Consider the following 27159-nt stretch of genomic DNA (forward strand, 5'->3'; position numbering starts at 1 on the left):
ATTCTTATGCCAAGTGCCAACATGCCCAAATTGTCTTTCTCCAGGAGACCCACATCACACAACTTGAATTGCTGCATAAGCGTTGGAGAGGTCACATTGTCGCTACCCCTTACTTTGCAGATGTGTGTGGCACCCTAATCTGGATCCACCCAAGTGTCCCTTTCCAGGTGCTCAATACCACTGTGGGCAGGGAGGAACGCTCCTTGTTGATGGCTCCTGAGTTAGGGGCAGTATACATGCCCCTAATATGGAGCAGGATGCTTTTTGGGCCATTCTTTTGCATACACTGGCACACAAAACGGGGACCCCATGGATCCAAACAGGCAATTACAACTACCCTCTAGATATTTCCTACATACGATTGGCAAGCGTGCCTCCCCACACGCAAGCAGCACACCTACGGGAGTTAGCTAACCGCTGGCCATTGATCCATGCATGGCCATAGATTCGTCCCAGTGAGCAGCTCTACTCCATATATTCAGTAGTGCATGACCTCTGTGTGCCTTTATCTGAACTTTCCGTCTGCCACTCTCTTATATGCTGTATACCCAGCAGATTTTCAGGGCCGCATACTTTCTAACCACGATGCACATTCAGTATACCTCTCATGGAGTGCCCCGCTGGCCCCTCTGCCTACATGGAACTTGCCAAAGGAGACACTGGAAGAACCCTCCTTTCAGGCCTCACACGCTTAGCACATCACTCAATATTTTTCCACTGATAGCAGTTCAGCATCCTCATGCACTATTGAGTGGCTTACCTTTAAGGTGGTCATGCATGGGCATTACATCCAAGAAACATCCGGGGTCTACTAAATGTTAGACCGGGAAATTACCTAGGCTGAACGCTTGATTTCCGACCTGGACAAGGCAGTGGAGCAGGATGCTTCCAAGTGGGTGGCACTTTCGGATGCCAACACCCAATACGCTACAGTTCTAGACAAGCCGCTCTACTTCAATTTCAAGATGTACGAGGCTAAAATGCACCAGGAGGGAGAGGAATCACGTAGGATCCTGGCTTGGTTAGCCTGCAAGGAGTCCCGTTCTAGGTCCATCCTCGAGATTGCCTCGCCCACCGGGGCCTCCCTTCACACCCAACAGTCTATCCTCGAAGCCTTCTTTACATGTTATTCCAGTCTATGCTGCGACCCCACATCCACTGGCAACCTAAATTAGCTTCATGAGGTTCACCCCAAAATTTCATGAGGAATTGGATGAGCCCTTAATGTCCCAGAGTTTAAACACGCTATCCACACGTTAGCCAGGAATAAAATGCCCAGCCTTGATGGTCATCCAGTAGAGAATTACAAAATGTTTTGCTCCCTCATTGGCCCTCACCAAGCTTATGTCTACGAGGAGGCCCTAAGCACTAAGAGTCTGCCCGCTTCCCAATGTCACCTACTTAATCCCGACCCTTCTTGCATTCTATTGTCCCATTGCCATATTGGGGACAGACTATAAAATTCTGGGAAAAAGATTTGCTGAACGAAACGCCCAACTCCTGCCAGACCTAGTCACCCTGAGCAGAATGGCTTCTTTCATGGATGGAGTACCTCTCACTATATACGCTGCCTTTTCCACCTAATTGACCATGACTCCAGCCAATTCCCCAATGCTGTATGTCTTACTCTCGATTTAGAGAAGGCATTCAACACCCTTGAATGGGATTACCTCTTCCAGGCACTGTCCATGGTGGAAGTGGGTGAGCACCTTTGGTCATATACATGATCTAGAGCTCACCTGTGCTGCTTTTTCTCCCAGGCGTTTCAGTGGAGAGGAGTACCAGACAAGGCTGTCCCCTCTCCCCATTATTTGCGCTCTCGGTGGAGCATCAGGCTTCCTGGGTCTGCTCGGAGGGAGGGACATGGGCATCCCTCTTGGCAGCGTGACCCACGCAGTTACTCTTTATACAGAGTATCTGTTACTCTACTTCTGTGACATCCACACTGATCTCTCCACCATCCACACCATGTTGAATTCCTTTGCATGTATATCCGAATTGCAGGCGAATTGGGCAAAATCCTGTGTGTTTCCCTTGAGAGGTTCATCGTCCTCTGTCGAAGTTTGGATGGGGAGACACCGGCTGGAGTGGAAAGGGGATGATGTTTCATATCTAGCGGTCAGATTATACCACTCTCCCGTGGATCTTTTTTAAGGTAACCTCCGCAAGACCTATACAGCCCTAAAAACCCGGCTCCAATTCTGGAAATCCCTTCCGCTAGCCCCTGCAGACAGTATTGCCCTATCCAAAATGATCATGCTCCCTCGCCACCTTTCTCATTTTACCAACCTTACGGGTATTTTCCCCCACAGTTGTTTTGCGATCTGAATTCTCTAGTCTGAGAGCTTATGTGGAACAACAAGGGCCAGATTATAGCCCTACCCTAATTGCAGCTGCCCATTGACAGGGGTGGTCTGGACACATGTTCGTTTGAGGCTTATTTTCTAGCAGCTCAACTACAGTGGATCTCTCAGTGGCTGGTGTATCGCAACCTGTCAGAGGTCCGCGCTGTTGTGGGCTCCCTCACCCTTACAGATCTTTGACCATACTGCTGCCTAAGCCAGCCTCCCCACCTGCCCCAAGCTGGCTTCTGCCACATTTGGCAAGTGCAGAATACAAATGCCTTTGAAGGACGCTGGCCCTTATACACCAGGTTGTCCCATACGCCCCAGCTTTCTCCCTGTGAAGTCTCCTGCTTTTTTCTGGCTCATGTTCAACCAGGAATCTGACACCTGGCACGATTTGCTTTCTTACAAAGGTGGGCAACTTGTTCCTTGATGGCCGGCTCTTTCCCATCAACTGCCTAATTGATGACTTTGCTTTTCCCAGGGGACAGTTGTTACGCTGTCACTGGATACGGCATTCCCTTGTAGCCAAAGGTCCATAGCGGACACTGAACCTCCCACACACACAGTTCAGACTTTGCTCACTATGGGGGATGGGATGTCGCCTTCTTATGAGGCTCTGCAGGGCTCTTACAGATCACACAGGAACTCCACTTACCTCCCTCGGAGACAAATGGGGTACAGATATAGGCCAGGCACTCCATGATTCTGAATGGTACAGAGCCCTTGAATTCCTTCATAAAGTGTCTCATAACGCCTGGTTCCAGAGCATACAGTTTACCATATTCCATAGAACATACCTCACGTCACATCAGCTGAACCACCTTTTTCCCATGGCCTGCCTGGGCTGTCTGTGCAGCCAGGAATTCTTACACACATGTTTTGGTCCGATCCGGCCCTCTCTTCATACTGGCAGGCCATTCACAACACACATCACGAGGTGACAGAACTCCTGGGCGCATAGTCACCTGGGAAGCCTGTGCCCTGCACATATTCAAACACAAGAAGCACGTGGTAGTCAGGGCGCGCTTTTCAAGTCTAGCACTACTCCTCGCTAAGCAAGATATCACCCTTAATTGGCGTTCCTCCCAACCTCCCGGGTAGGCATCATGGCATGGAACTGTGCAGCGCTGGGGAAGGGTAGAGGTTGAGGCATTACGCCTCAAGAAGGTCGGCGCATCTGTAGACGGCCCATCTTCCCGGCATGGGATGCCTTTCTTGAGCACTTACTCACACTTACCAGGGATGACACACAACCTCCCTGAACCACATGACATGCTCCTTCAGTGCTTCACCTTCTTCCTTGACTGAGCCCCAGCACATACCTCTCCCCCTTTTTTTTCAGAACGCCCCCCTTTTTCTTTTTTTCCCCCATGATCCAGCCCTATTGATCTCATGACCTTGACAATATTATCCTCTTCTCTCCAGCAGCACCCTTGTCTTTGACCCTATCCCCCTTTCCTACTTGCCTAATTTCTTTCATTTTGACACAAGGTCAGACCTGTCCACCTTTCTGTTGCTATAATCTTTTTGTCTGGTTAAAATTTTGTTGCTATTTGCTGTATAACTCAATAAAAATACTTGATTTAAAAAAATGAAACTACCTCTCACTTGAGGATGTCGAGTAAAGTACCAGTTCCTGTAGGAAAAAGGATGGGTGGGGATTAAGATCGAAGAGAGACCAGCCACAAAGTTGGTCTCACCTGGAGTGAAAAAGATCACAATTAGTTTTTAGGTCGAGACTGGCAGTGCACATGTGCTGTCTGCAAGACATGCTGTATTCAATATAGTTCTTTAATCCCGCCTGCTGCTTACCTTAAGTTGACTCCAGTGTCGCTCTTCTTTTCTGCCTCCTAATTGGTTTGCAAACCTGACACGCCACTTCCGTTCCTAGCTGTAGCGCATTGGCCTAGTACAGATTAATTCAACTTTATCATTGGTCGTCCACTGCCATGCAGGTACTATTTCTTCTATCCCCTCCCATTCCCCCTGTCCTCTTTACCCAATGCATGTACTCCGTGTTCTGTTGCACGCCCCTCTCAGCCATGGCCTCACCCTCGGTGCAATCATGTGACCGCGGTAATGAAATTCACGGCAGGATACTCCCTCTATCTAACAGGCCAGCACGGTGGTGACGTATCTCTCTTATCGCCCAAATGTAACACACCATCTGATTTACGTTGTGTAGTGAGCAAGAACAAAATGTTCAGAAAGAATTGCTCCATCTTGTCACCTTAACTGCAGCCCTGGGCTCTGAGGCATCTGCCAGGCGGAGCAGCACTTAGAAATGCTTCGCTTGGCTCATCCAAGAAGTACTTGGTATATATGTGTTTTTAAATATGTTTTTGTCATATGTAAGTCCATGGGTTCATTCGACTGTGCCCGTGTCATTGCGCACATGTTAAATGGGTGCGTGCGTGCCCCCATGTTTTTGAGTAACAATGCATAAAAAGATGCAGTCGTGCTCACAGGGCTGTGCACGAAAATACTTTTCTTTAGTTTGATTGTGTGCCCTCCTCAATTTTATGTTCAATTGAGTTTACATTAAAGAGTCCTTTTCCACACTCAGCCACAGCTAATGTTAACACATTCTCTCTGAACATTTCCATGTGTTCTCGCTTCCTTCCCTTTCGTAAATGATGGATGTTTCGTTGTTAAAGACTTTCCTACTCCATAATCCTTCTCCTTTCACTAGTTGACGTGGGAATCTAGTGTGCACGGAAAAGAATTCTTTACCAAACGGTTTACTCAACTTTAAAGTACGCAATAACTTTATTTTAATGAAGCAGCAGTGTTGTCGAAGCATGAATTGCCAATGCTTGTTACTGCTTCCTGGTGTGGCGGGCGCGAAGTGGGGGAGGGGTGGCTTGTTATTTATTTTGTATGAGCATTGTGCTGTTTCTCGTGCCTTGTCTTTCAAGAGGCTCCGCACTGAGCTACGTTGCAGGTTATTATCACTACCCGAGAGCCGCACTATCACTAAGCCGAGTTTTGAAAAACACTTTGGGAACACTCTCTCTACCTGCTCCTTTCATCCCCCTTGTTCAGACTGGGATGCTGACTCTTAGAAACTGTACAATTATTGTGTGCCGGCGGTCAGACAAGCCCTAAAGGAGTATATGGATTTTTAACATTAGTGCATTTTTACACAGCCCGCTTCTGCCCTCACTAGCTGCCACATGGGCGCTTACAAAAAACATCCCACCACTGCAAACCAAAAATAAAAAACATTTTCTTTTACAAAGCCAATAGCTCTAACTTTAATAAATGCAAGACTGATTGCATTGCAAACGCTTGTTATGTATAGTTAACAGCAAAAGCAACATGTGGAAGGGAGAGAGTAGCTGGCACCATGCTAGTTTATTGTGTCGGGGAAGGGAGGATTAGGTGATAGGGTCTGTGCACCCTAGCAGCTCCATCATTGCAGGCCTTACTCCCATGTATATCACTTTACAAGTTAATCATTTGGAATGTCATGGGATTATGGTAATAGAGAGAGAATGAAAGTGAGGTTCCTGCTAGAATTGCACAAATCAGAATGTATCGCATAGCCAAGAGTTTTGTCTTTCTTTTAAGAACAGTCCTAATCAGCAACACTAGGAATTGCTGGAGAGAGACAGAAAACTAGTAGCGGATTCATAGTCCGTGACGAAAGGGAAAAGCTTTCGAGTAGACAAGCGAATGAGCGTCTTTTCCAACTCAAGTAATTGAGACTGACAAAGATGTAGAGAGTTAAAGATAGAACTAGAGTACGATCTAGATAAATTAAGCGGGCTAGTAAAGGATCTAGTTAATAGAGGTGGGGGAAAGAGGTATTAACAATTCAGTATGCACGAAAACTATTGGAAGTAATTGCTGCTACAGTTCTTTTGTTTTGTGGTGAGGGTATGATACAAGACTGGAATGATTCCGTAACATACTTATTAAAACGCGATAGAGGTCTATAAGAACTGCATTCCTCAAGCGGCTTACCTGGTTTGGGGATAGCCACCAAAATAGCCTCTCTCATAGATTGCGGCATGTGACCCTTAACACACATATCATCAAACAGTACTGATATATGGGGAAGCAGCAGGTCTATAAAGGTTCTGTGAGGCCACCCGCCCCTGGAGCGCTATTCGCCTTCATGCCCGCCAGTGCCTCCAAAATTTCATCCTTCTCTATGGGGAGGGCCAGAAACTCCCTGTGCGCATTAGTGAGAAAAGGTATCTTAATGTGATCCAGGTTGTCTTGTATGCTCTCTTCCATATCGGTCTATTGGGAAGCGTAGAGAGTAGCGTAATACGGCTGGAAGCGTGCAGCAATGTCTCCTCTGTTAAGAGCACACCTTCGTCCGATCTGATCTTGGTAATAGCGGCTCTACTCCTCCGAGCTTTTAGTATATTAGCAAGTGCCGGGCCTATCGCCCTCCCCATATGCCCTGGCCGTAGCGTACTTCCCTAAATGCTGCACTTCCGCATCTGCTGCCTCATGATATTCCGCTAACAGAGCCTTCAGCTCCTCTGTAGTGTCTGCCAACGCCTCTGACTGTTGCCTAACCTCTAAGTCCCCCAGCTTGCGCTCCAATGTCGAAAGTCTCTGCCGGATGTCGCGCAGCACCCTGGAATGCTTGGCTATTGCCACCCCTCTAATATAAACCTTAAATGATTCCCAGATCGCCTCAGCCAGTTCTTCTTTAAAGAGGAGGTCCAGCAGGGAGTATGGGGGGAACCACCATAGAAATGGGGGGATAGTCTTCCTGGGTGTAGCCAAGGTCAGCAATATGGGGGAATGGTCAGATAGTGTGCACAGCAGCACCTGGCACGCACGGACCTGTGGTATAAGAGACGTTGATGCGAGCCAGTAATCAGTGCGCGTGTGTAAGTTGTGATAGGAGGAGTAGTGCGTGAAGCCCCCCGCAGTAGGATTAAGAGTTCTCCACACATCAGCAAGAGCCATACAGAGCATTTCCCTTCCGATTACCTTAACTGCTGATGCCTGCGTTCTAGCCGGGCCTCCTGATCTATCAAGGTTAGGATTCAGGACCATGTTTAAATCCCCTCCCCACAACATATGCTGCACTCCGCAGTCCCTCACTGTGTCTGCCAGCGCTGCATAAAACTCCGGGCAATCATAGTTTGGGCCATAAATATTAACCAGCAATAAGTCTAGTCCTCTACCCTGACAGCGCGAGAGCACAAACCTGCCTCCGTCGTCCGCTGCCAGCAAGTGCGACCTGTAGTCCGACCTAGGGTTGAACCAGGTCATCACCCCCCTGGCATGGGTGGTGAAACCAGCTGCGTGGGCGTGTCCCGTCAACCCTCTAGAGCGCAGCATAGGGCTATTGTTAGGGAGATGCGTTTCCTGTAGGAAGGCTATATCTATAGCGTGCCTATTAAGGTAGTGCAGGACTTTACGTAGCTTCCGATGATCATTCAGGCCTCTGACGTTCCCGGTCAACACTCTTACAGAATGGAGCGCTCTACGTGTAGCTGTTTCACTAAGCATCGCTATTCTGTCTGAAACGCATAGCGTCTACCTCTGAGTGCTATATGCAACATGTATGCTGAAGGATTCACCACATAGTATACTGACAGTTTGACCTCATAAAAAGAAAAAAAGAACCCCCCACCCTCCCCCCGCCGAGAGCAGACCCACCGCAACTCGGCCCTGCCGCGTCCCCTGTAGGGACTACCCACACCTCCCGCCACCCTGCCCCGAACAAATTAACCCCCCCAAGTTGTGGTATTCACTCGCGGGCGGAGGTCGCTCAGTCCTTAGTCTATAACGGGTTACCACCTAGTACCCAATTACGACCCCCAAGCGCAGCTAGCGAATGTCTGCCCCACCGCCATGCAATGACCACATCCCTATGTACTCCTCTACATACCTCACTATCCCCAACTGTGCGCCCGGCCTATGTGTGTCCCCCCCCCCCCCCCCCCCCCCCCGCAGCCCCTAACATGACATGTTGCCCGCCTGGGATAAGGCCTGTGTGCCAGTCCTCACTACCCCATGTATAGTCTGTGGGCGATCACCGCACCTGCAGTCCGACAGCCTATCAGTGAGCGGCTATCCATTCTTCACTTTTTGCATCCCGCCCTTTCAACTCCCCCCAGCACTCCAACCCGCTCTCCCCTACTGGGTGCCAAATAAGTTCAATCCTGATCCTCCAACGAGCCATCCGCCACCTCCCCCGGCGGCTGTCTCTCTGGGCTCCGCTTCTGCTCCTTATTCCAGTCTTTCAGCGCTTTCTGCAGTGTCTTCGGATCCAGGAAGATGTGAGATTTCCCTTGCCTGTTGACTCGTAACTTATCCGGATACAACATCGCGTAATCCAGTCCCAGCTCCCGCAGCTGTTTTTTAGCTGGAGCAAACTGCCGCCTGGCCTCCTGTACTCTGGCCGTGAAATCCGGATAGAGCGAGATGGTCGACCCCTCATACACCAAAGTCTTCTTCTCACGTGCCACACGAAGGGCCGCGTCCCTGTCTCGGTAGTTCAGTAATTTCGCTATGATTGGTCGCGGCGGCGCTCCCGGAGGGGGCCCGGGTCCCAGGGATCTATGCATTCTCTCCACCACAAACATCCCTGAAAACACGTCCTTACCAAGCAGCTCTACCAGCAGCGACTCCACAAAACACTCCATTCTGCCAGTTGCCGTCGTCTCCGGCAGGCCTGTAATACGCAAATTGCACCGACGTGTACACGCCTCAAGGTCCTCCGTTTTATCCTGTAACACCTGCATAAGACGTCCAAGCTTCTTGTGGTCCGAATCCAACGAAGTCTGTGCTTCTTCAACCTCCGCAAGGCGTTGGTCCGACTGATCCAGTCTCTCCGCATGTTTGTCAATGCGCTCCCCCATACGATCCATCCGGTATGAGAGCGCGTCGATCTTGGCGCCCAAGGAGGTGATACCGTTTTGCAGTCCTCACTCCATAGAAAGCAGCAGGCCCCGAATATCCTGTTCTTCTTCCGGCGGGACAGGGTTGCCGCCGACCGCCCCCTCCGCAGGGACCTGGTTTTTGGGGCGCCTCTGCTCAAATGATAGTTTAGACTGGGACTTGTCAGACTTACCCATCGTGGGTACTGCCGCCTCTTGGCGTCGCACACCTCGTCCCAAAAGACTGCTAGCAGTGCCAGCCAGTACGCACCGTTGTGCAAAGTGTCTCACCTGGTGCCGCTCTCACCGGTCTGTGTACCTGGGGCCCGGCTCCAATTGCAGAAGCAGCGTCGCCACTGGGTCTCCCCTCTGCAGGTGTCTCCGTTCGGCTTCTACAAGCAGGCCCACCGTTCCGCCACTCGCGCATCATCACTCTTCCTTCAGCTCGCCTCCAAGTGTAAGGACAGCTGTATCGGGCAAGGGGGAGCCGGGGGGGGGGGGGGATCGCCACGTTGACCCCTGCCCACTCCCCGCACCCTGTTATTCAGCAGCTCTGTGGCTAAGGCTGCACTCTCTCCGCTTCCCCAGGATGGCGACTGCGGGCGTCACTCCGGGCCCCCGCTCACTGTGCACCATGCGATTTCCTGCAGCCAGCCCCCCCGCGCTGATTATAGCAGCTGCTGCAGTCTGGCCCTCTAGCACCCAGGGCGTCCAACGCTCAGCTGATCTCTGGCCAACTCGATCAGCCAGTCTTCAGTCCCGCAGCCGCCGCCCCGCCGCTCTCCACTTCCGCTCCTGCCACGTCTCAGCCAGGCAACCTGCGGCTGGGGGCTCCTGGCCGTGTGATCGCCGTAGCCCACCGCTCCAGAGTGCTCCTGCTGTGTCCCCCGTATGCTGCCTCTAGTACCCAGTCTCTATTGGCGCATCGCGCCTGCCAATGGTGGCCGAGTCTCCTCCGGTTTAGGCCCTTCACGGCCCGAGTGTCGGCGAGTTATGGGGGTGCCGGCTGTCTCAATCGCCCCTCCCGCTATCTCCGCAGCTTGGGCCGCCCTCCGGGTGTCACTGCCTCGTCCCGTTCCAGAGCCTGGGTTGTGAAAACGGGGGTCGGCGGGGACGGGCCGCGTCCTCACAGGCCGCACGCACAGCGACTCAAGTCCGTCTGTGCGCGCACTCGAGGCCGAGGATTAGCGGCCCAACGCCACTCCCAGCTCCGCCGGTCGCCGCTCCGTCCTGTCAGCGTCTATCAGCCCAGGAGTCGCGACGCTGGGTAGCACACTGCGCCCGGCACCAGGGTCTCTGCGTTGGATGCAGTTTTAAGGCGTGTGGGGCCAGATAAATCAAGGATTGGTATGCTGCGTGCCGGAGCCCAGGGCTCAAGCAGCCATCTTCGCTGCGAGCTAAGCTCCGCCCCCCCCAGAACAGCCAATGTTCATGCTATTGGCTGCCAGCCTTTTGCCTTTGAGAAAGAGAGAAAGAGATAAGAGGTATGAACAAAGGAAAGAAAAAGACAAGGAAAGGAAAAAGTTGGAATGAAAGATGGGAGAAAAGGAAGCAAAAGAAAAATCGGAGAGAAAGAAGGAAAGAGACAGAAACAAGGCAAGAAAGAAGGCAAGGATGGAAAGATAAAATGAAAGAAGGAAGGACAGAAATACAGAAAGGAAGAAGGAAGCAATGGAGGGAAGGAATTTAAAAAAAAGAAGATGAGAAAGGAGAAAGAAACAAGAAACATAGGAAGAAGGAAAGAAAGATGGAAAGAATGAAGAAAATAAATAAAGTGTTACAATTGCTGCAAAATAAACTCCATAATAGCCAGTTTTCTTCCTGAGCAAAGTTTATTAAAGAACCATTGGTGAAATTGAGTCCAGAATAAGCAAGGTCTGAAGAATTGTCCGCCTATGGATTAACATGTATAATTTTGGAGCTTTTGATTTGTGTACTGCATGCATAGTAAAAAGAGGGTAACAATACAGAATACAGAATAGTTTAAAATGGACCCAATCTGTTATCCTTTGCAATACCAACAGTTGGATAAAACAAGCATTGGCAATGCATCGGTTTCGCCTATGTAATGAATAAAGAGCTGTTTTCAGCAATCATCGTCCGGGAGAAAGAAAGAATTCCCTGACTGATTAGCATGGGAGTGGAGAGGGTGTTATGCAGCAGCCAGAGCTGCTGACTTGAGAGCTGGGGATCCCGGTTCGAGTATCGGCGGTTCTAGTAACATGCTGTGATTCTATGCAAATCACTTAATCTCTCCAGGTGATATTTTGTTATATAAATATGCTGCATTAGTAAAGGGCAAAACATTATGAAAAAATAGTTCCACCAAAGTGAATGTTAACAGTATTTCAGCAGTGGGAAACTATTAAGAGAGCAGACTAGGAACAAGCATTGTTAAATGCAGGAAAATATGCTACAGCCAATAGATATGGAGAAAAGGTAAGTCGCATGCACAGGAACCAATGAGAAGCCAGGAAAGAGAGGAGGCAGGATGCAAGTCCCTTTTAAGTTAAACACAATAGATTGCTCAAGTACAGCGCAAGCGCTGTGCAGGCGAAACCTAAAAAGGACACTGCAAAATTCAACACTAAAGTAAAAACACTGCCAGTGAAGGTAACTACCTTGTGTGTGGATGTGATCTTTGTAAGAGGGCAAAATGCAGTCACTCAATAAGAAAGTAACCACTGGCTAAAGTAGGCTGATCCATTGCCCCAGTTTGTATGCTGTAGTGGGCAGAAGCAAAATGGAACGCCAGACTTGATAAATGAAGTAAAAAATCTAGATCCTATGTTTAACTTCATGTGAGAGGAGGAAAAACAGAATAACAGGATATGTGGACTGTTGCCAGTGCCACAACATTACACTCAAATGGTTGCCAATTGAAAACAAAATAAAAACATTCATGATATTAGGAGTGTAACATTTTTAAGTGTGCAAATTATGTAGCTGTTCAATTTCAGCAGCAATTTACAACATTTGCTAAAGATGTACATACGTTATTATGAAACTCATGGACTAAAGAATAAAAGTGCTAACTTAAGAAGTAGGTTCACCGCAAAAAGCCTAATGTTTCTTACCAAAAGAAAGCATTTTATCTTAAAATTATGGGAGCCCACAAATCCAGCCCCCTTCCCCAAAAGTGATTACTTTCAAATATGCTTGCGCCAATAGCTACATTAATACTCGCTACTTGACGCCATCGTCCCCAAACTAAACTCAGAGTCCAGGAAAGCAGCAGTTATTGTTAACATGGTTTTTTATCACAGATCATTCCATTAAAATATCATATTTGCCTACAGCTAGTTTCAGGGTTGTTTGTTTGTTACTGTTTCCTGGTAATCTGTTAAATTAAGTACACAGTAAGTAGCTGATACAGCACAGCCATTGGCATGAGTAGCAAGGATTCAGTTGAAAGCAGTAATAATCAAAGGTGCTCAGGTCAGAGGTGCTAGTAAGGGAAACCAGGTTGTGTTTGGAATGAATAGAACTAAGGAATCAAGAAGTCGTTTGACGCCTTGACTGAAAAACCAAGGATTAATTGAGAAGCAGCAACGCATGAAGCAAGGATGCAATCGAAAGGTTTGATACAAGAGCGAAAGAAGCATTTCTATGTATTGCACTTGAACCACTTTTTAAAGAGGAAAGGCTGATCATCTTGTATTAGCTCAACTACCCATTTTCACTGTGTGATTTCCAAACTTCAGTGACTGCAAAGTTGTCATCCCTAAGGACTTCCCAGCAGACGCCTATGCTAATTCTGGGTGCAGGCTGTAGGACTGAGACAAAAGTGGACCCTAACTTGTCCTTGAGGGTGTAATGTTCCATAACTCCCTATGGAGTGACTTGCAGGCTAGTGGCAGTTTATTGAAAAATTGGGGGAGTACAGCCATATTCCCCTATGTAAATTTTATGTAGTGCTTCATTAAAGGGGTCTTGTTCTTACATCCAAGTATGTTGTGACTAGCCATTAGTAGATGGCTCAAGTGATATCTTTCGACTGTATTTTAATTCACTAGAAGGTCCGCCTGTGGATGTAACTCTCTCTGGAATTTTCGTGCCCTTAAGAGAGAGTTACATTTTGGCATTGTAGCTCTATAGAAACTTCAATATATATATATATTTTTTTAGACCATTTGGTAAATCTTAGATGATAGCGGTATCACTTTTGCTTTATCATTTCATATCGTAAATCTATATGGTCCATGTTTACTATATATATTAAATCAATACATATTACATTGAATCTATCCTAATGTGTACCTGGGCAGAAACATTGACATAGAAATGCTCCCTAATATGCACAGCACAGCCAAATTCCCATCAAACGTTGTACGCCATAAGCCCATTACTATATACATGTTAAATGATTGGCTTTGCTATGGCCTCTTGGCTGGGAGTACACAGCCCTTCACGCTAAGCCAGTCTTTCACATTTGCTTGCAAAAAACGTTTTTCTTTGTGAATGTCTTGTACATTTCTATTTCTAGGCGGGGGGGAGGGGTGGGCAGGGGGGCTATTGTCAAGCATTCGAAAACTGCAAGTTCACCACTGAAGACAACAGTTACTTGTGACCAGCCAAACTAATGACCTATGAGCGTGTCCCACAGGTGAGCATTCCTCCTTATGCCCGCTGCATAACAGCATTGTGGTCCTTCACTGGTATTTTTTCTTTCTAAAGTAAGCATTAAAACAAGTTTTCACAGTTTTTTCTTTAACTTCCCATGCCGACCCTCAGCCAAGTTCAAAATACATTGGAGGAGACCACATGTCGGAAGAAAATCTGACCTGGAAATGGTCAGAATGATAGTTACTGTTAAGATGCTCCTGCAAACTGCCCGAACACCCTTAATTTATTGGAAAATCTCTACTTTGACCAATAGGTTCTGAGATGCAGTTCTGGTTTTGTTGTGTGCTCCCCTCAGCTGCAATCCAAGAGGTGTCTTCAGCCTTGGGCATCCCTGTATCACTGTTGATTCCAAAATACTGACTTCACAACAGCATAAAATTCTGATGGCAACTGGCATGATATGATACTACACAAGTTCTTATACCTGCAGTCTCTGCAGTTCACTATAAAGTTTATAAACATCAAAAATTGTGTTTCCCGGACTGTTGAATTAATGGATTTACTCAGTGATACATCTAAAGAATCCCTGTTTTACTTTGCACTAAGTATTTGCCTTTCCAACAGTGAAACTCACACTGACCTGTTAACACTGTGAGTGCGCAAAGCCGGGGCTCCATCAAGACTATAACTCAAGTTTGTACAAGGCTTTGAAAAGCCTGCATATAGCATATAATTGTAAATTTATTTCAGTAGGCAGTTGCCCCAACCAACCTTTGTATAACTGTTTTGGGATCATTACTTTTGGCCCACATTAATTAAACCGCTTTTTTTCCCTCTGTAAGTCATCGTTTTAGCTGTTGTACCTAACACACTGTGTAGAAAAGGTTATTCTTTTGAAAGGTAATACGTTTGACTAAACATTGACAGGTAATAATTGTGCTAACACATGTTCTTCTGTCTCTGGCACCTGCCTTCAGACAATCCTAGATCTGTTTGGCTCTGAATGCTTGCCACAGCAACCATTGGAGAGTGAAAGAAACTACAGCGTCCCTTTTCCTTTGCAGTCCGAGACTCCAGAATGGAGGGAGGGACGGAAGACAGAACACTCTGTATCATTTTTTCAGCTGTTAGGTGCACCATATGTCTAACTTTATCTTGCTCTCATTTGATGCAAAGATAAAATCTGAAACACTGACACTGGATCTAAGGATAAACTAAAACGCTCTGGCACTGGAGCCCATAAGACATTTTGAGGATATGAAAGTACTGCTATGAGTACAATCAGAAGCACGGACCATATAGTTTACAACATTCCCTTCGTTTCTGTTATTTTACACAAACATAATAAATGTAGATAGGTTCTCAATAAAAGTGTGCCATTACAGGATAGATGTCAATTGTAATGTCCCAGTAACAACAGTGAACTAAGAACTGGAGAAGAATTAGCAACACTAAAGTTTGTGGTGTTAGAAATGAGGTGTAGCAGTAAGAAAGTGACACAAAGTTAAGGATGAATTAATCAATATGCTCAGTTATTTGGAGAGAGGTGTTAAGTGTCCTGTGTGTTGATTCAAAGGTAATCTACCATTATTCTGATTCCATAACCACTAACATAAAAAAGCAACTTGTGTTTGAAGGTGAACTAGTTCTGAGATGCTAGCTCAGTTGACGTCCTCCTGGAAAGTGTAATATTTAAATAAAGTTATACAGAGCTACAAAGTAGGCTCATGTTCTGAACACCCATCATAGTAGAACCAATACCAAAGAACTGCGGAAATGCAAATTAAACCCCATTGGTATATCTACCTGTGAGATTGGTTCATGCTTAGTTAATATTAATAATAACAAACACATACCTAACTTACTTTCTTTACATTCAGCCCTGCTTTTTCTGCCTCCAGATTTTCTCTTTCCTGTCAAACTATGTGATGGATCCTTGTTCCAGAATCCAATTCTTTATTACAACTTGGAGTGAAAGGCACAGATGGAACGAGCCCCATACAAGCCAAATGTGAAATTTCCAAACTTGCATGAAGTACATTTACGATTCCGCTTTACGGGTATTGATACCAAACATGAGCTTTAAGAATCCCATCACAGATACATTTCCTATATATTCTAGGAAAATTAACTTCATAAAAACGTGTGACCTTCAGGACAAATCCTATTCCTTCTGACTGTACTCCTCACAGCGAAACACTTTGTCCTTTTTCTTCTTGTAGAAATTTCTGCTTCTCCAACTCAGAACTCCCAATGGTGTGCATACACCTCCTCAAGCATTGTACCATTCAATGCGAGTGATCAGGGAAATGTGGGTACATCAACATGCAGGTATTAAACGTTGTAATTCTTGAGGTGGTAAACATCCCTTATCTGGATCCAGCTCTTGTGCGTCCGCTGCTCCTTTACTCAAAACCAGGCATAAGAGTATTGTCTTAACATCCAATGCTTCCCTTGACCAATTTGTATCGCTGCTATCGCTGTCAGTAAAAAAGAGAGCATAATACTGTGAGAAGTTGGCCTGGCATATGCTGGTCACTAGTTATAGTGGCCACCTTGCACCAGTCCAATTCGACTCTTGGTAGATAGGTTTAAAGACAACCTTTTAAAGAAAGCTATCCTAGTGGTAGCTGTGGAGAGCAGCCTTCAGGCTAAGTCTCTGAGGAATGTAAAGCAGCTTGTTTTACCTTATAATCTCTTGAATTACCAAATGAAAAGACACCACACAGGTATATATATCAAATATATATGTATTTATTTCTAAATATACTCTACTAATCTCTTTATGAGATTAGAGCCAGGTAAACATTCAAAAGATCAACAGTTCTCAATAAATTAAGCACAAATATGGCTGTAGCCCTAGGGGCGTACCAGACCATATACTAAAATAATGGGTTAACAAACTCGACTTGCAAAAGTAAGAGGCCTAGGGCCTTGGGAATCGCAGGGGCTTCACTTCTGCAGTGTTAGCAGGTAAGTAATCAGCCCACAGGAGACGTGTGCAGTGTCTAAACACACACACGGGTTTTCAATGCGTTTCAATGGCAAATGTCGCGGTTTGTATTTTACAGTTCTAGGGCACTTCGCAAAAGTCAACAGGCAAGCAACTTACAGGGTAAGTATTTCGAGAGCCAACACACACTTGGGCACCGAAGTGCACGAGTTACCTCACCCACAGAAGCCGGGTGCATAGGTGTCCTTTGGTGTCGGGTCATGATGCTGTTTCCAATGGAGATCACTGGATACTTGCTGCTTGTGACGACTGGAGAGGTGTCCGTTCGAATCCGATGATGGATTGGAGTTGCAGAAGACCTAGAAATTGAGGGGACAGAGTTCAGAGTCACTTGCCAGTGAGCGGTGGCCAGCAAGATGGATGACCACAGCTGTCGCGTCTCTTCAGGTCGGTGATGGTGTTTTGTCACTTCGCTCACGAGGTCCAGGAAGGCTCGACGATGACCAGCAGCTGGATTCGGGAGGTCCCACGACGTCTGCAGCTGTCGACGGTGTCGGCACCCGGATTGGAGCCAACAAGCCTTGGCAGCCGCAAGTCTCGTGTGGAGTGAAGATTGGCAATGGTGCAGACCAGCAAGGTCTGATGGACTTACCCAGCGAGGGTAAGTGAGGGCAGGCCCAGAGCAACCAGGCGAGCCCTTGGAATCGATGTGGAAGTCTTCAGGTGAGTTACTAGCCAACGGGCAAGCAACCGCGAAGACGCCTTTGCAGGAAAAGTTTAACAACAGCCCACGGTCACTCGGGACGGGGTAGGCCGCTGAAATTCGGTACTAGACCTGCTAGGGACTTGGACAACAAGTGGTCCAAAGCACAACTTCGTTGGACGTAGTTTAGGGCTTGCACTCGAAATCAGTGCACGGTTCCCTGGTATTGCTGTTCCTCGTCACTCGTGGGGTCCAGATGCCACAGCTTCGCTGGGGACTCAAAATGGCCGTCGAGAGGTCAGGAAATCCGCTTCAGGGAACGCAGGGACTTCGGGCTCCGGCGGGAGCGGTAAAGTTTGCAACCGTTGTAGAGAGCTTTGGTGCCTGCCAAGCAGGAGAGTCACTCCTTGACTCCAAGGGAGATTCTTCAGTCTTCCAGAGATAGTGAAACATCGAAGGGCCAGGATTCTTCTTAGTTGAGCGTCGTCCAGGTGTAATCTACATTGCATTGGCAATGTGTGGTATCTTATAGTGAAAAGATGGGAGGGACTAGCTCTATGACCACTCCTCTAGGAGGGTCAGGGTAGTGGGTGGTTACACCCACTTCCCTTTGTCCAGTTTCGCGCCAGAGCAGGGGCAGGTAGCCCCTGAACCGGTTTGAGCTGGCATATGCACAGAGGAGCCTACTGCTCCCCCAGTGCAGGACTTCAAAGCACTCTAAGAGTGCACCCACCCAGTTCCAATGCACTAAATCCTGTCTGGGAGGTGGTGACACCTCTCTGTGACAGGAAACCCTTTGTTGGGCTCCCTCCACTGCGAGTTTCGGTCAGCAGCAGGAGGGCAGCCCGGTGTCTCTGCTGGTGGCATCCATTTTGTGAGGCCAGGGCTCTGAAAGATTTCTACCGTGTAGTTCAGTCTGTACATGTCGTCCCCTCTAGAAGGGTGGGATCCTACTCCCACACCAGTTACTGGTGTGGGGGTAGGATTCCAAGTTGTTTGACACCAAACACGACATTTTTTGATGCAGTCATTCCAAAGTTAGCATTTACCGCGAGGTTATAATGCACTTAAGAGTATATGGTTTAACCGCGTCCACAAACAGCAGCAGAGAATAGACTCTGCCAGCTGCAGAGGGGTCCTGCTCAGGCAGAAGCACCCCTCACATAGTAAACCATGCACCCTGCCCTTGGGATTGATAGGGCCTACCATAGGGGTGACTGATAGGTTTATATGTGTGTGTATGGTGAGATATAGGAACCTATACCTCCTGTGAGGAGTGCTAACACTACCTCACACAGGCTGCAGTAGCAGGCCTGTGGTGTCAGATTGTGAGTGCTTCCCAGGGGTGGCATAATACATGCTGCAGCCCCTGGTAGGCCTGTGAAGTACCAATGCCCTAGGTACCTAAGGTACCATATACTAGGGGCTCATAAGGTACCACAGTATCCAATCACTAGTGCATCTAATATGCACACCAAGTTGTATAGAGAGATCAGTTAGACTGGGGCCCTGATTAGCAGAGACCCAGCCAGACTATAGCCAGAAACCAGTGTATACATCAGAAAAAAAGTGGGGGCACCACAAGTGCAGATCCTACTCTCCTACAAATGCTCGCCTCCAGTCCCGACAATGAATTCTCATTGACTGCTTGCACCACAAACACAAGGAAGCCTCTCCAAAAGCAAAGCTAGAAACAACATAACTCTCATTTTATATTTCACACTCTAGAACTGGAAGGTAGAGTCATCTGGAAACACTGATGGTATAGAAGCTTGTTGCTTGAAGCACCACTATACAGTCTAATGCACAAGCTCAGCTGTCCTAAGGGCATGATAGGGCTCATTTATAAGTGGGCGGTGACTGCCGATTTTCTAATTTGTTGATAAAGTATTACAAACTCAGATGATTCCCCACTTACAGAGAATCCACCATCAGAATTATTCTCACTATGCTTTCCTTATGTCTGTCAACCGCAGCTAATCTTCCAGCAACAGCTTACCGCTCCCTCGACAAAGGAGCAGATTTACAGTTGGGACCTTACTGTTTATTAATACTAATCTGCCCAGAATTTCTTGGTATCATCATAAAGATCCTTTGCTCTCAAACGCACACATCCTTTAGAATGTGTGAATGAATGAAGGCCATTTATAAAGTAGACTGCTGCCAAGAGCCAGGCTTGTCCTTACAGCTGAAACCTGGGGGATTTGCAGTTTGCCTTGCACCAGAGGTTCATAGTAACTTACACAGTTTATTTTGGCCTGAGGTAATCAGTGTTCGTTTGGGGGCTATGTGTATCAGATTATATTAAATGATGTAAAGAGTCTACATTCTTGAGTTGACTATGCTTTCCTTCTTTGGCAGGGTTTTTCAGAATCTCCAGATCTTGAGTTTGAGTATGCAGACACCGATAAATGGGCTGCAGAGCTTTCAGGTATGGGAAGAATTCAAACAGTCTCTGCCTTTCCCTTCATTTATTAGTAGTTCCAATAAATGTGTCTGCTTATAGTTTTTTCAGTGTACGACAACATTATTAGGAATTTCAGGTTTTGTGAATTGCTGTCTTACCCCCATACAAGTCTGTCCCTCTCACCAACATGGTTTGTTCCTTATTGATCTCTGATTTAACACTTTTAAAAAAGCCCATTGTTTCATCAGCTAATGGGGCGACTACATTACTTGTGGTGCATCTTGTCTTCGTCTGACTTGCTTCTGCTTGTAATCTGGGTCATGTTTTGTTGAATTGACAAAAGTTAGCTACTGGATACATCAATAGGTAACTGATAGCCACTTACTGGTACATCTATTCATTTTCTTCTTGTGCCATTTTTATATTTATAAGTACTTTTCACAGTTTCACTCACTATCTAAAGTATTCCTGAGTGATTAGATTTTCAAACTGGGTACATGTGGGCTAGCTCAAAGTTCTTTACTAAAATACTTCCATATGTTAGAGATGTCAATAGGTGTATTACATTATTTAAATGGAGGCTTGTGGTCTTTCTAGTCCTATGCTTGGCATTTTCTCTGTAAGGCCAGTATGCAGTTTGCTGTTTTATGGTTTACCTGGACTCCTCCTTGGTGAGGGATTAGAGACATTTTGCATTCCTCCTATGTACTTGTGCAGGTACTCTGTGAATGGAGCTTTTTGTCAAGTGAAAGCAGAGATAGCTTGGTGTTTTGTGAGCATAATGTGGCCGTGTATCGTACACCACTCAATAGAGTCCTTCTTAAGAATGCAAATATTTCTCTCCTTTGTTACTAGTCTTTTGTCTTTCCTGGTGTGTTCTATACTTTTTGTTATGGTCTCATGTTTTGAGTATTGGTTTTGTCTTCCACTAGGTCTGAGTAAAAAGCATGTATTCTTCTTATCTTACAAAACTATCTTCTTGTCTTTTTTTTCTTTTAATGATTTATTTCTTGAACTTGTTCTCTGGTACATAGCAATATTAGATGTGCTCTTTTGCTGCCAAGTGGTTGTGGTCCTCTACTCTTTCATGGATCATACATTTCTCCCTTTGTGAAATTAAATCGTGGTCTGTTGAGTTTGTACTAGGGGTCTTTGTATGCCCGTGCTTTGTAGGAGTTATTTTAGGTATTTTGTTAAAAAGAGGAGGGCCAGCATTTAGTTGACTTGATCATCATGCTTTGTAGTCTTAAATCTGTATGATTTGACATGGCTCTTGGTATCTGAAGCTGTGCTTATGTCGGTACTGGGCTTAACTGCTGGTCTTTGGTGCTGCTATGTTCTCTCTGTTCTCTCTGTTCTCTCTGTTCTGCAGGACTCTGCCTCTGAATTTATGTACCCTTATGGAAAGCATGGCTTTTGTTTTTTCTGTTTTGGAAATTGCTTTTTCGACTGTTCATTTTTCCTTGCTGGATGTGCCTCTTGATCTCACTCTTCTGGACAGTTCTTGTGTTCAAATGCTGTCTTGCTTTATGTCTAAATGGCCTCAGCGTCCTAGAAGCTGTGTTGGTCTCTATGCTGTACATGGCTTTTGGTCTCTGCTGCGTTGTTGGTCTGTATGCTCATCGTTGCTGTTGTCATAGAACACTGTACTAGTCTCTATGCTTGACCTGGCTCTTGGTTTCTGATGCGATGCAGGACCTCTAAGCTGGTTGTTGATGGGTTGGTATATAGGTGGTAGCTGTGCCTACAACATGCCTCTGTATGCCTAATAATGTAGTGCCCCTTCCCTTCACCAAATACATTCTGGGGACATTGGATTTAATTATCTCTATGTGTGCGTGCGTTTGTTTGTTTTCTCGTTCGGTCTTGTGAGCCTGCTTATATTTTTCACAGAATCTATGAATCTCTTTCTGTACTCTGCATGGCTTTTGGTCACTGAACTGTGTCCGCCTGATGTTGCACTTGGTTTCTGGATACTATGTTTCTCTGTTTGCTGGCCGTTGCTCTTGAACTCCGTGCTCTGCCTGGCTTTTTAGTTCTGTGTCGAGTACTTAACATTTTCCTGAAATATTGATCTCAGTGCTGGTGTTGCTCCCTTTCTATGCATGTAATGATAACTGTCTTTGTACTCGCACTGACTATTAATGCATGATGTGCTTTAAATTATACATGAAGCACCATAGTTTTTTTCTTCTTCTTTGTTTTCTCTTGACAGAACTATATAGTTACACTGAAGGCCCTGAATTCCTCCTCAACAGAAAATGCTTTGAAGAAGATTTCAGAGTGCACGGTAAAATACCTTTACTACCTGATGTCAACTTCAGCTACATGTAACATTCTCATGCATTGACTCTTTTCTCCCCAACTAAAGCTGTGCTTATGTAGTAACACCACTTTTCATGGACCTTCTCACTGCAGCTGCACATGGAACCTGGTATTCCTAGCACCAGACCCCTTCTTCAGCTACATTTGGATCTTGAAATCTTATATGTAGTCTTTACTCCTCCCCCGTCACTAAACCTTCAGCCACACCCATTACGACATACCTTTGCACAGCCCTCCTTCTTCTTCTTACAGTTCCACTTGGAATGTGATACTCCTGTGGTTACATCACATTCTTTCCCTATAGCCAGGAATTGGGTGTATGCCATCCATATGTGCTTATTCCATCTTTTCCTGCACCCTGGTACTTTTTAAGTCTTAAGTCTCTGTTTGCAGTGACTTATGCCTCGTTGGGTCTCCCATTACTTCTCTCTTCCCCAAATAAGCCCAAAATCAATTCTTCAGGTTCTTTTATCTCCTATACCTTTTGCCCTTTATATTCTTGTTCTTCTCCTTTCTGTTGTTTTTCTGTTCAAGTCATTGTTTTCTCTTTATGACCACTTCTCTTTTCTTCTCCAATGCTTCCTTGGAGTTCAACGTTTTCACTTTTTTCTTCCTCTCTTTTCTCTGGAGTATTGTTCTCCATCTTACACTTGCCTCCTTCTCTCTTGTCTTTTCTTTGTGGTTCAACCCTTTCGTTTACCTCTTCTGCCCCACTTTATTTTGTTAATTTACACCTTTCGTATTTTATTTTAGTGCATGACAAGAAATGGACAGAGCTGAGGATTACAGAACAGCGGACCCATGCCATGCGCTTACTGGATGGTTTAGAAGTCACTGCCAGGGAAAAGCGGCTGAAAATTGCTCGGGCCATTCTTTATGTCGCCCAAGGTCAGAAGCCTGTTTTTTTCATGGAACAAATTCTGTGTGGACCTTTATTGATCTATAGGATAATCCTCACTGTGATACAGTGTACTTTGGAAATTCTAACTAAGGCTTCTTTGTTCTTAGCATGTTCCTCCTCTGTGACTTTCGCTGTCTTGGAATGTCATACCTATACCCAGGTGCTTTTTTTGGACGCTCTAAACTGCTACAGACTCCATTCGGTTGCTCTTGATTTGAGATGGTGCCCACTTTAAGGGCTCATGCTATAAATTGGTGACCCTTCCACAGGAGGAAGCGTCTCTAGCCAATCTTTCATGCACTAATGCACAGGAGCTCACGTCCTGGTATCTCCCCAGTTGCTCTTGCACGCATCAGTGCTCCCACCCTCTCTCCCACCCTCCCACCCACTCTTGTACATCAGTGCTGCCCCATCCTCCTACAGTCACACTCGTGTGACCAGTGTCTACCCGTAGTCTCTGTTGCACACTAAACTGATTGACAAAGAAAAACATTGTCACTTTTTAGTGTGTTGCATCTGTCACAGACTTTTTGATTATTGTTCATTCTTTACCCTTGATTTGGGTGTTTTAACTAATCTGTTCCCATTATTGTGTTGCACTCCTCAAGTACCTCTTACCCTTCGAATTAAATCAAATAATTTCCTCTCAAACCCTGCCCTTTCTGGTCACATTCCCATCTTACCTGTAAATAAATGGAAAAAATCATGGACATAGCTCCCATTCCTCTGCAGGGCTGTGCCTTGCAGCTTTTAGATCACTGCGGCTGCTTTCCATTTTATCAGAAGATAAGGTTGAAGGTATTTAATTAATTCCACATACCCTGAAAATCTTTTATCTTTAAACATCTCCCACTTACTGCCACTGGACTATCTCCTCTTTGCTGCATGCAAAGCCTGTGTTTGGCTCTCTTACCTGCTCACTTCCGGTCACAACACCCTCGGTTGCTGGCCAGGTGACTGTCGCTTCTCTCTCTGTACCATGGAGAACCTTAGGGTTGTAAAGAAGGTTAACCATCCACCTCTTCCCCCATCCTCACATTCATGCCACATGACCCAGAGGGGTGAACTCCACCTCTTAACACTTGTTATTCTCTGTCCTTCCCTGGTCTTCTTTCACCAGTTTCCAAGCAGAATACGCTGCTCAAAGAAACGACTTGACACGTGACCTTCCAGCACTGTCCAGTTCCGTGCTAGTGAAACAGGATTCAGCAAAACTCCGTTCTCAGACGGTTTCCTTCCTCCACCAGGGCAATGAGTAATGGCAACCCCGCCTCTTCTTTTAGTTCTCAACTGCTGCCTTCCCCCTTTGTATGATATTATATACCATATTGTCCCCTGCATGCTCTCAAATGCTACAGTGGACATTGGGCTCGTTCACATTCTAGAATGTGCTCTCCAGCTCTCTCTCAGTAGCAATTGCCTTATCAGGAGCACTCACTATGCAATGATGTTGTCTCTGATAATGGTGGTACTTACAGAGCACGTTCAGAGACAGTGCTGTATACTTGCTTATTTAGTTCTGTGCATAATCACTATGGACAGGCTCACTTTGAAAGAACTGTGCAGTTGATCACCCTGGTTAGACTGTTCTATCAGTGTTTTTGCTTGGATGTCTTTCCTAGGAGCTCCTTCAGTGAGTTTGCTTGATGCTACCTGACAGTGTGTATAACCTCACTTACAGGCACATTCGGGGATTGCAGCTCCGAGGCAGATGTCCAGTCCTGGATGAGATACAACATCTTCCTGCTGCTGGAGGTTGGCACTTTCAGTGCTCTGGTGGAACTGCTGAACATGGAGATTGAGTACGTGATGGATCACATTAATACTTCTGGCATGAAGGGGATTTGATATGAGGAAGAGGAGAGGGTAAAACACTACTGCTGTGCTGAGAGAAACTGGAAAGGGCACAGGCGAGAGGTTGGTAGTTGGAAGAGGCGCTGAATGAGAAGAGGAAAGGAAGATTCTCTTAAGGGTAGCTGGCTGGCAATGGGGGCTTGAGTGTGAGCGGTAATTTGCATATACTTCAGGCTCGTTGTGGGATGGGTATTGTGGACATGTGGAAGGTGGTTCTTGTATTTTAGATCTGCCCTGAATTTTGGATTCTTTCGTGGAAATGAACACCCAAAACCAAGTAAGTGCACCACAGAGTACATAAATAAACCTCTGGGATGAGCTAATTGTCCCTCATCGGACCTTTCATTAACTTCATAAACCATACACAGTCTCAGCACATAAGTGGATTCTCGAGGGATTCCTCACCAGGAAAAAATATATATCGCTGACCATATCAATGTCTATTTAGAGACAATAGTTTGTATTTTTTTTTTTTTTTTTACAAAATGCATTCTATTAAAACACTTTTAAAAAAATCACTATAGATTTCAAAATTACAAGGAGCTTCATTGCTGCTCCATTGCTTTTCTTATTCGGAGATCAAATTAAAGACTGCTCAAAACCAGCATTGGCAAAGCCAAGTGGTCCCCATCTTTTTGGCATACTGGCTTTACCAATGATTTTTAGGCCTTGGCCTGGCGAAAGCAGCGCATGCGCTGCCATGAGAGGCCTTTTGGAATCGATACGATTCCAGCGTGCACGCGGGGAGACAAACTAGATCGAAGATGTGTATGCGGGGATTGGATGCTTTACTGGCGGCGTGATACACAGGGGACTTTTTTTCGCTGCCAGTAAAGGCAGTCCCCACATGCACATCTTCTGTCCGTCCCATGACGGGTGCGCTTGTTTCTTTTGGTTAAGGCTGCAGAGCGTGCATGTTTATTTTTGCCTCCAACGCCATCTTTGGCAAATATTATCCTGGCAGTAGTACGCAGGTTCTGCATGTTTGCTGTCTGCATTGTCAGGTTTTCTTTAACAGTTTCTCCCTTTGATGCCTTTTGGTTAAGGCTGCAGAGCATGCTTATTTGTTCTTGCCTCCCACGCCGTGGCAACAGCACACATGTTATGCGTGTTTGCTGTCTGTTTTTTCAGATTTTCTGTAAACATTCCTCAAATATCGTCATGGCAGCAGCACATGTTTTATGCTGGGTGTCTCCAATGCATTATCACAAATGAGTACGTTTTGGGTATTACACATTGTTACATGGCAAAGGCTCTATCACTTCTGTAGCTTTCATTCTTCGCCCTCGTTTTTTGTTTCCACTTTTACTTTTGTATGCAAAATTAGATTTCCACATGGAAGCACCTCTGTAGTCTCAAACGACACGTTTGGTGTCTCACTCCCTGGCAATGCTTTGATATATTCATATTGGTAAAATAACAGTATGGCTGTTGCTTAAACGAAAATCAGTTTTGGTATCATCCATGCCTAGCAGGAGCTATGGCATGTAGCAAGTCACACACCTGGCTAACCAGCGCCTTTAAAGCAGCAGCTACCCTGGTCCCCTGCCTACTGCATTGCGAGTTTAAACCTGCTGCCAGCACAGTATATTTGTTCCACGGTCGTGCCATCTTTACGTGTACGTGCAGGGCTTTTGGTGACTGGCTTGGCATCTCCTTTGATTACAGCCACCCTCTGTGACTGACTTGCAGAATTGCTCTTTACTCACATTGATCTTTTCAGTGTCTGCCTAGGTTTTTGTTCCGTTTGCAAGTTACAAATTTAAAGGTGCATTTGGCCCTACGCTTTAATTTTGCAGTGGGTACAATTTCTACGCCTAGTTACAGCATATTTGGTTCAAGTTCAGAAACGTGTATCGGTTCACGCCAGTGTCGCCTTTTTGACAGGCTCCGTATTTAAATGCCCTGGGGCTTATTTACAAGGCCCTTGCGCCACTTTTGCGTTATTTTTAACATGGGAAAAGTGACGCAAAAGTGGCGCAAGGGACTTGTAAGTCTGCCCCCCTGAGTTCTTTCTGACAGACAGTTTACCATAACTTGCATTGCAGCCGCCTTTATTGTCTCCACACATTACTTAGCTAAAGGGCATCACAAATCATGTTTATTTAATTTTAAGACCCGGTATTTAGATTTCATATAGCAATAAACCGATGCTCTTTATTCACAAGTGTATTGCATATGGAATTAGCTTGCAATTCATAATTCAGCATAATAGCATTTTAGTTGAGAAACCGTATGCAATGTT

The 27159-nt window shown here is 45.9% G+C and overlaps 1 protein-coding gene across 3 annotated transcripts in view; it reads left to right on the top strand.

Moving 5' to 3' along the window:
• The window catches only part of LOC146871775 (striatin-interacting protein 1), a 513622-nt gene that overhangs the window by 46725 nt on the left and 439738 nt on the right, over positions 1 to 27159 (top strand). For all 3 annotated transcript variants that reach the window (XM_085651361.1, XM_085651345.1, XM_085651354.1), the window contains exons 2-5: positions 19789 to 19858; positions 22050 to 22124; positions 22913 to 23047; positions 24742 to 24862. In XM_085651361.1, coding sequence (XP_085507487.1) covers positions 19789 to 19858; positions 22050 to 22124; positions 22913 to 23047; positions 24742 to 24862 — 401 coding nt within the window. The remainder of the gene's footprint in view (positions 1 to 19788; positions 19859 to 22049; positions 22125 to 22912; positions 23048 to 24741; positions 24863 to 27159) is intronic.

Source organism: Triturus cristatus, chromosome 1_1 (genome assembly GCF_964204655.1).
Source record: "Triturus cristatus chromosome 1_1, aTriCri1.1, whole genome shotgun sequence".
Lineage (NCBI taxonomy): Eukaryota > Metazoa > Chordata > Amphibia > Caudata > Salamandridae > Triturus > Triturus cristatus.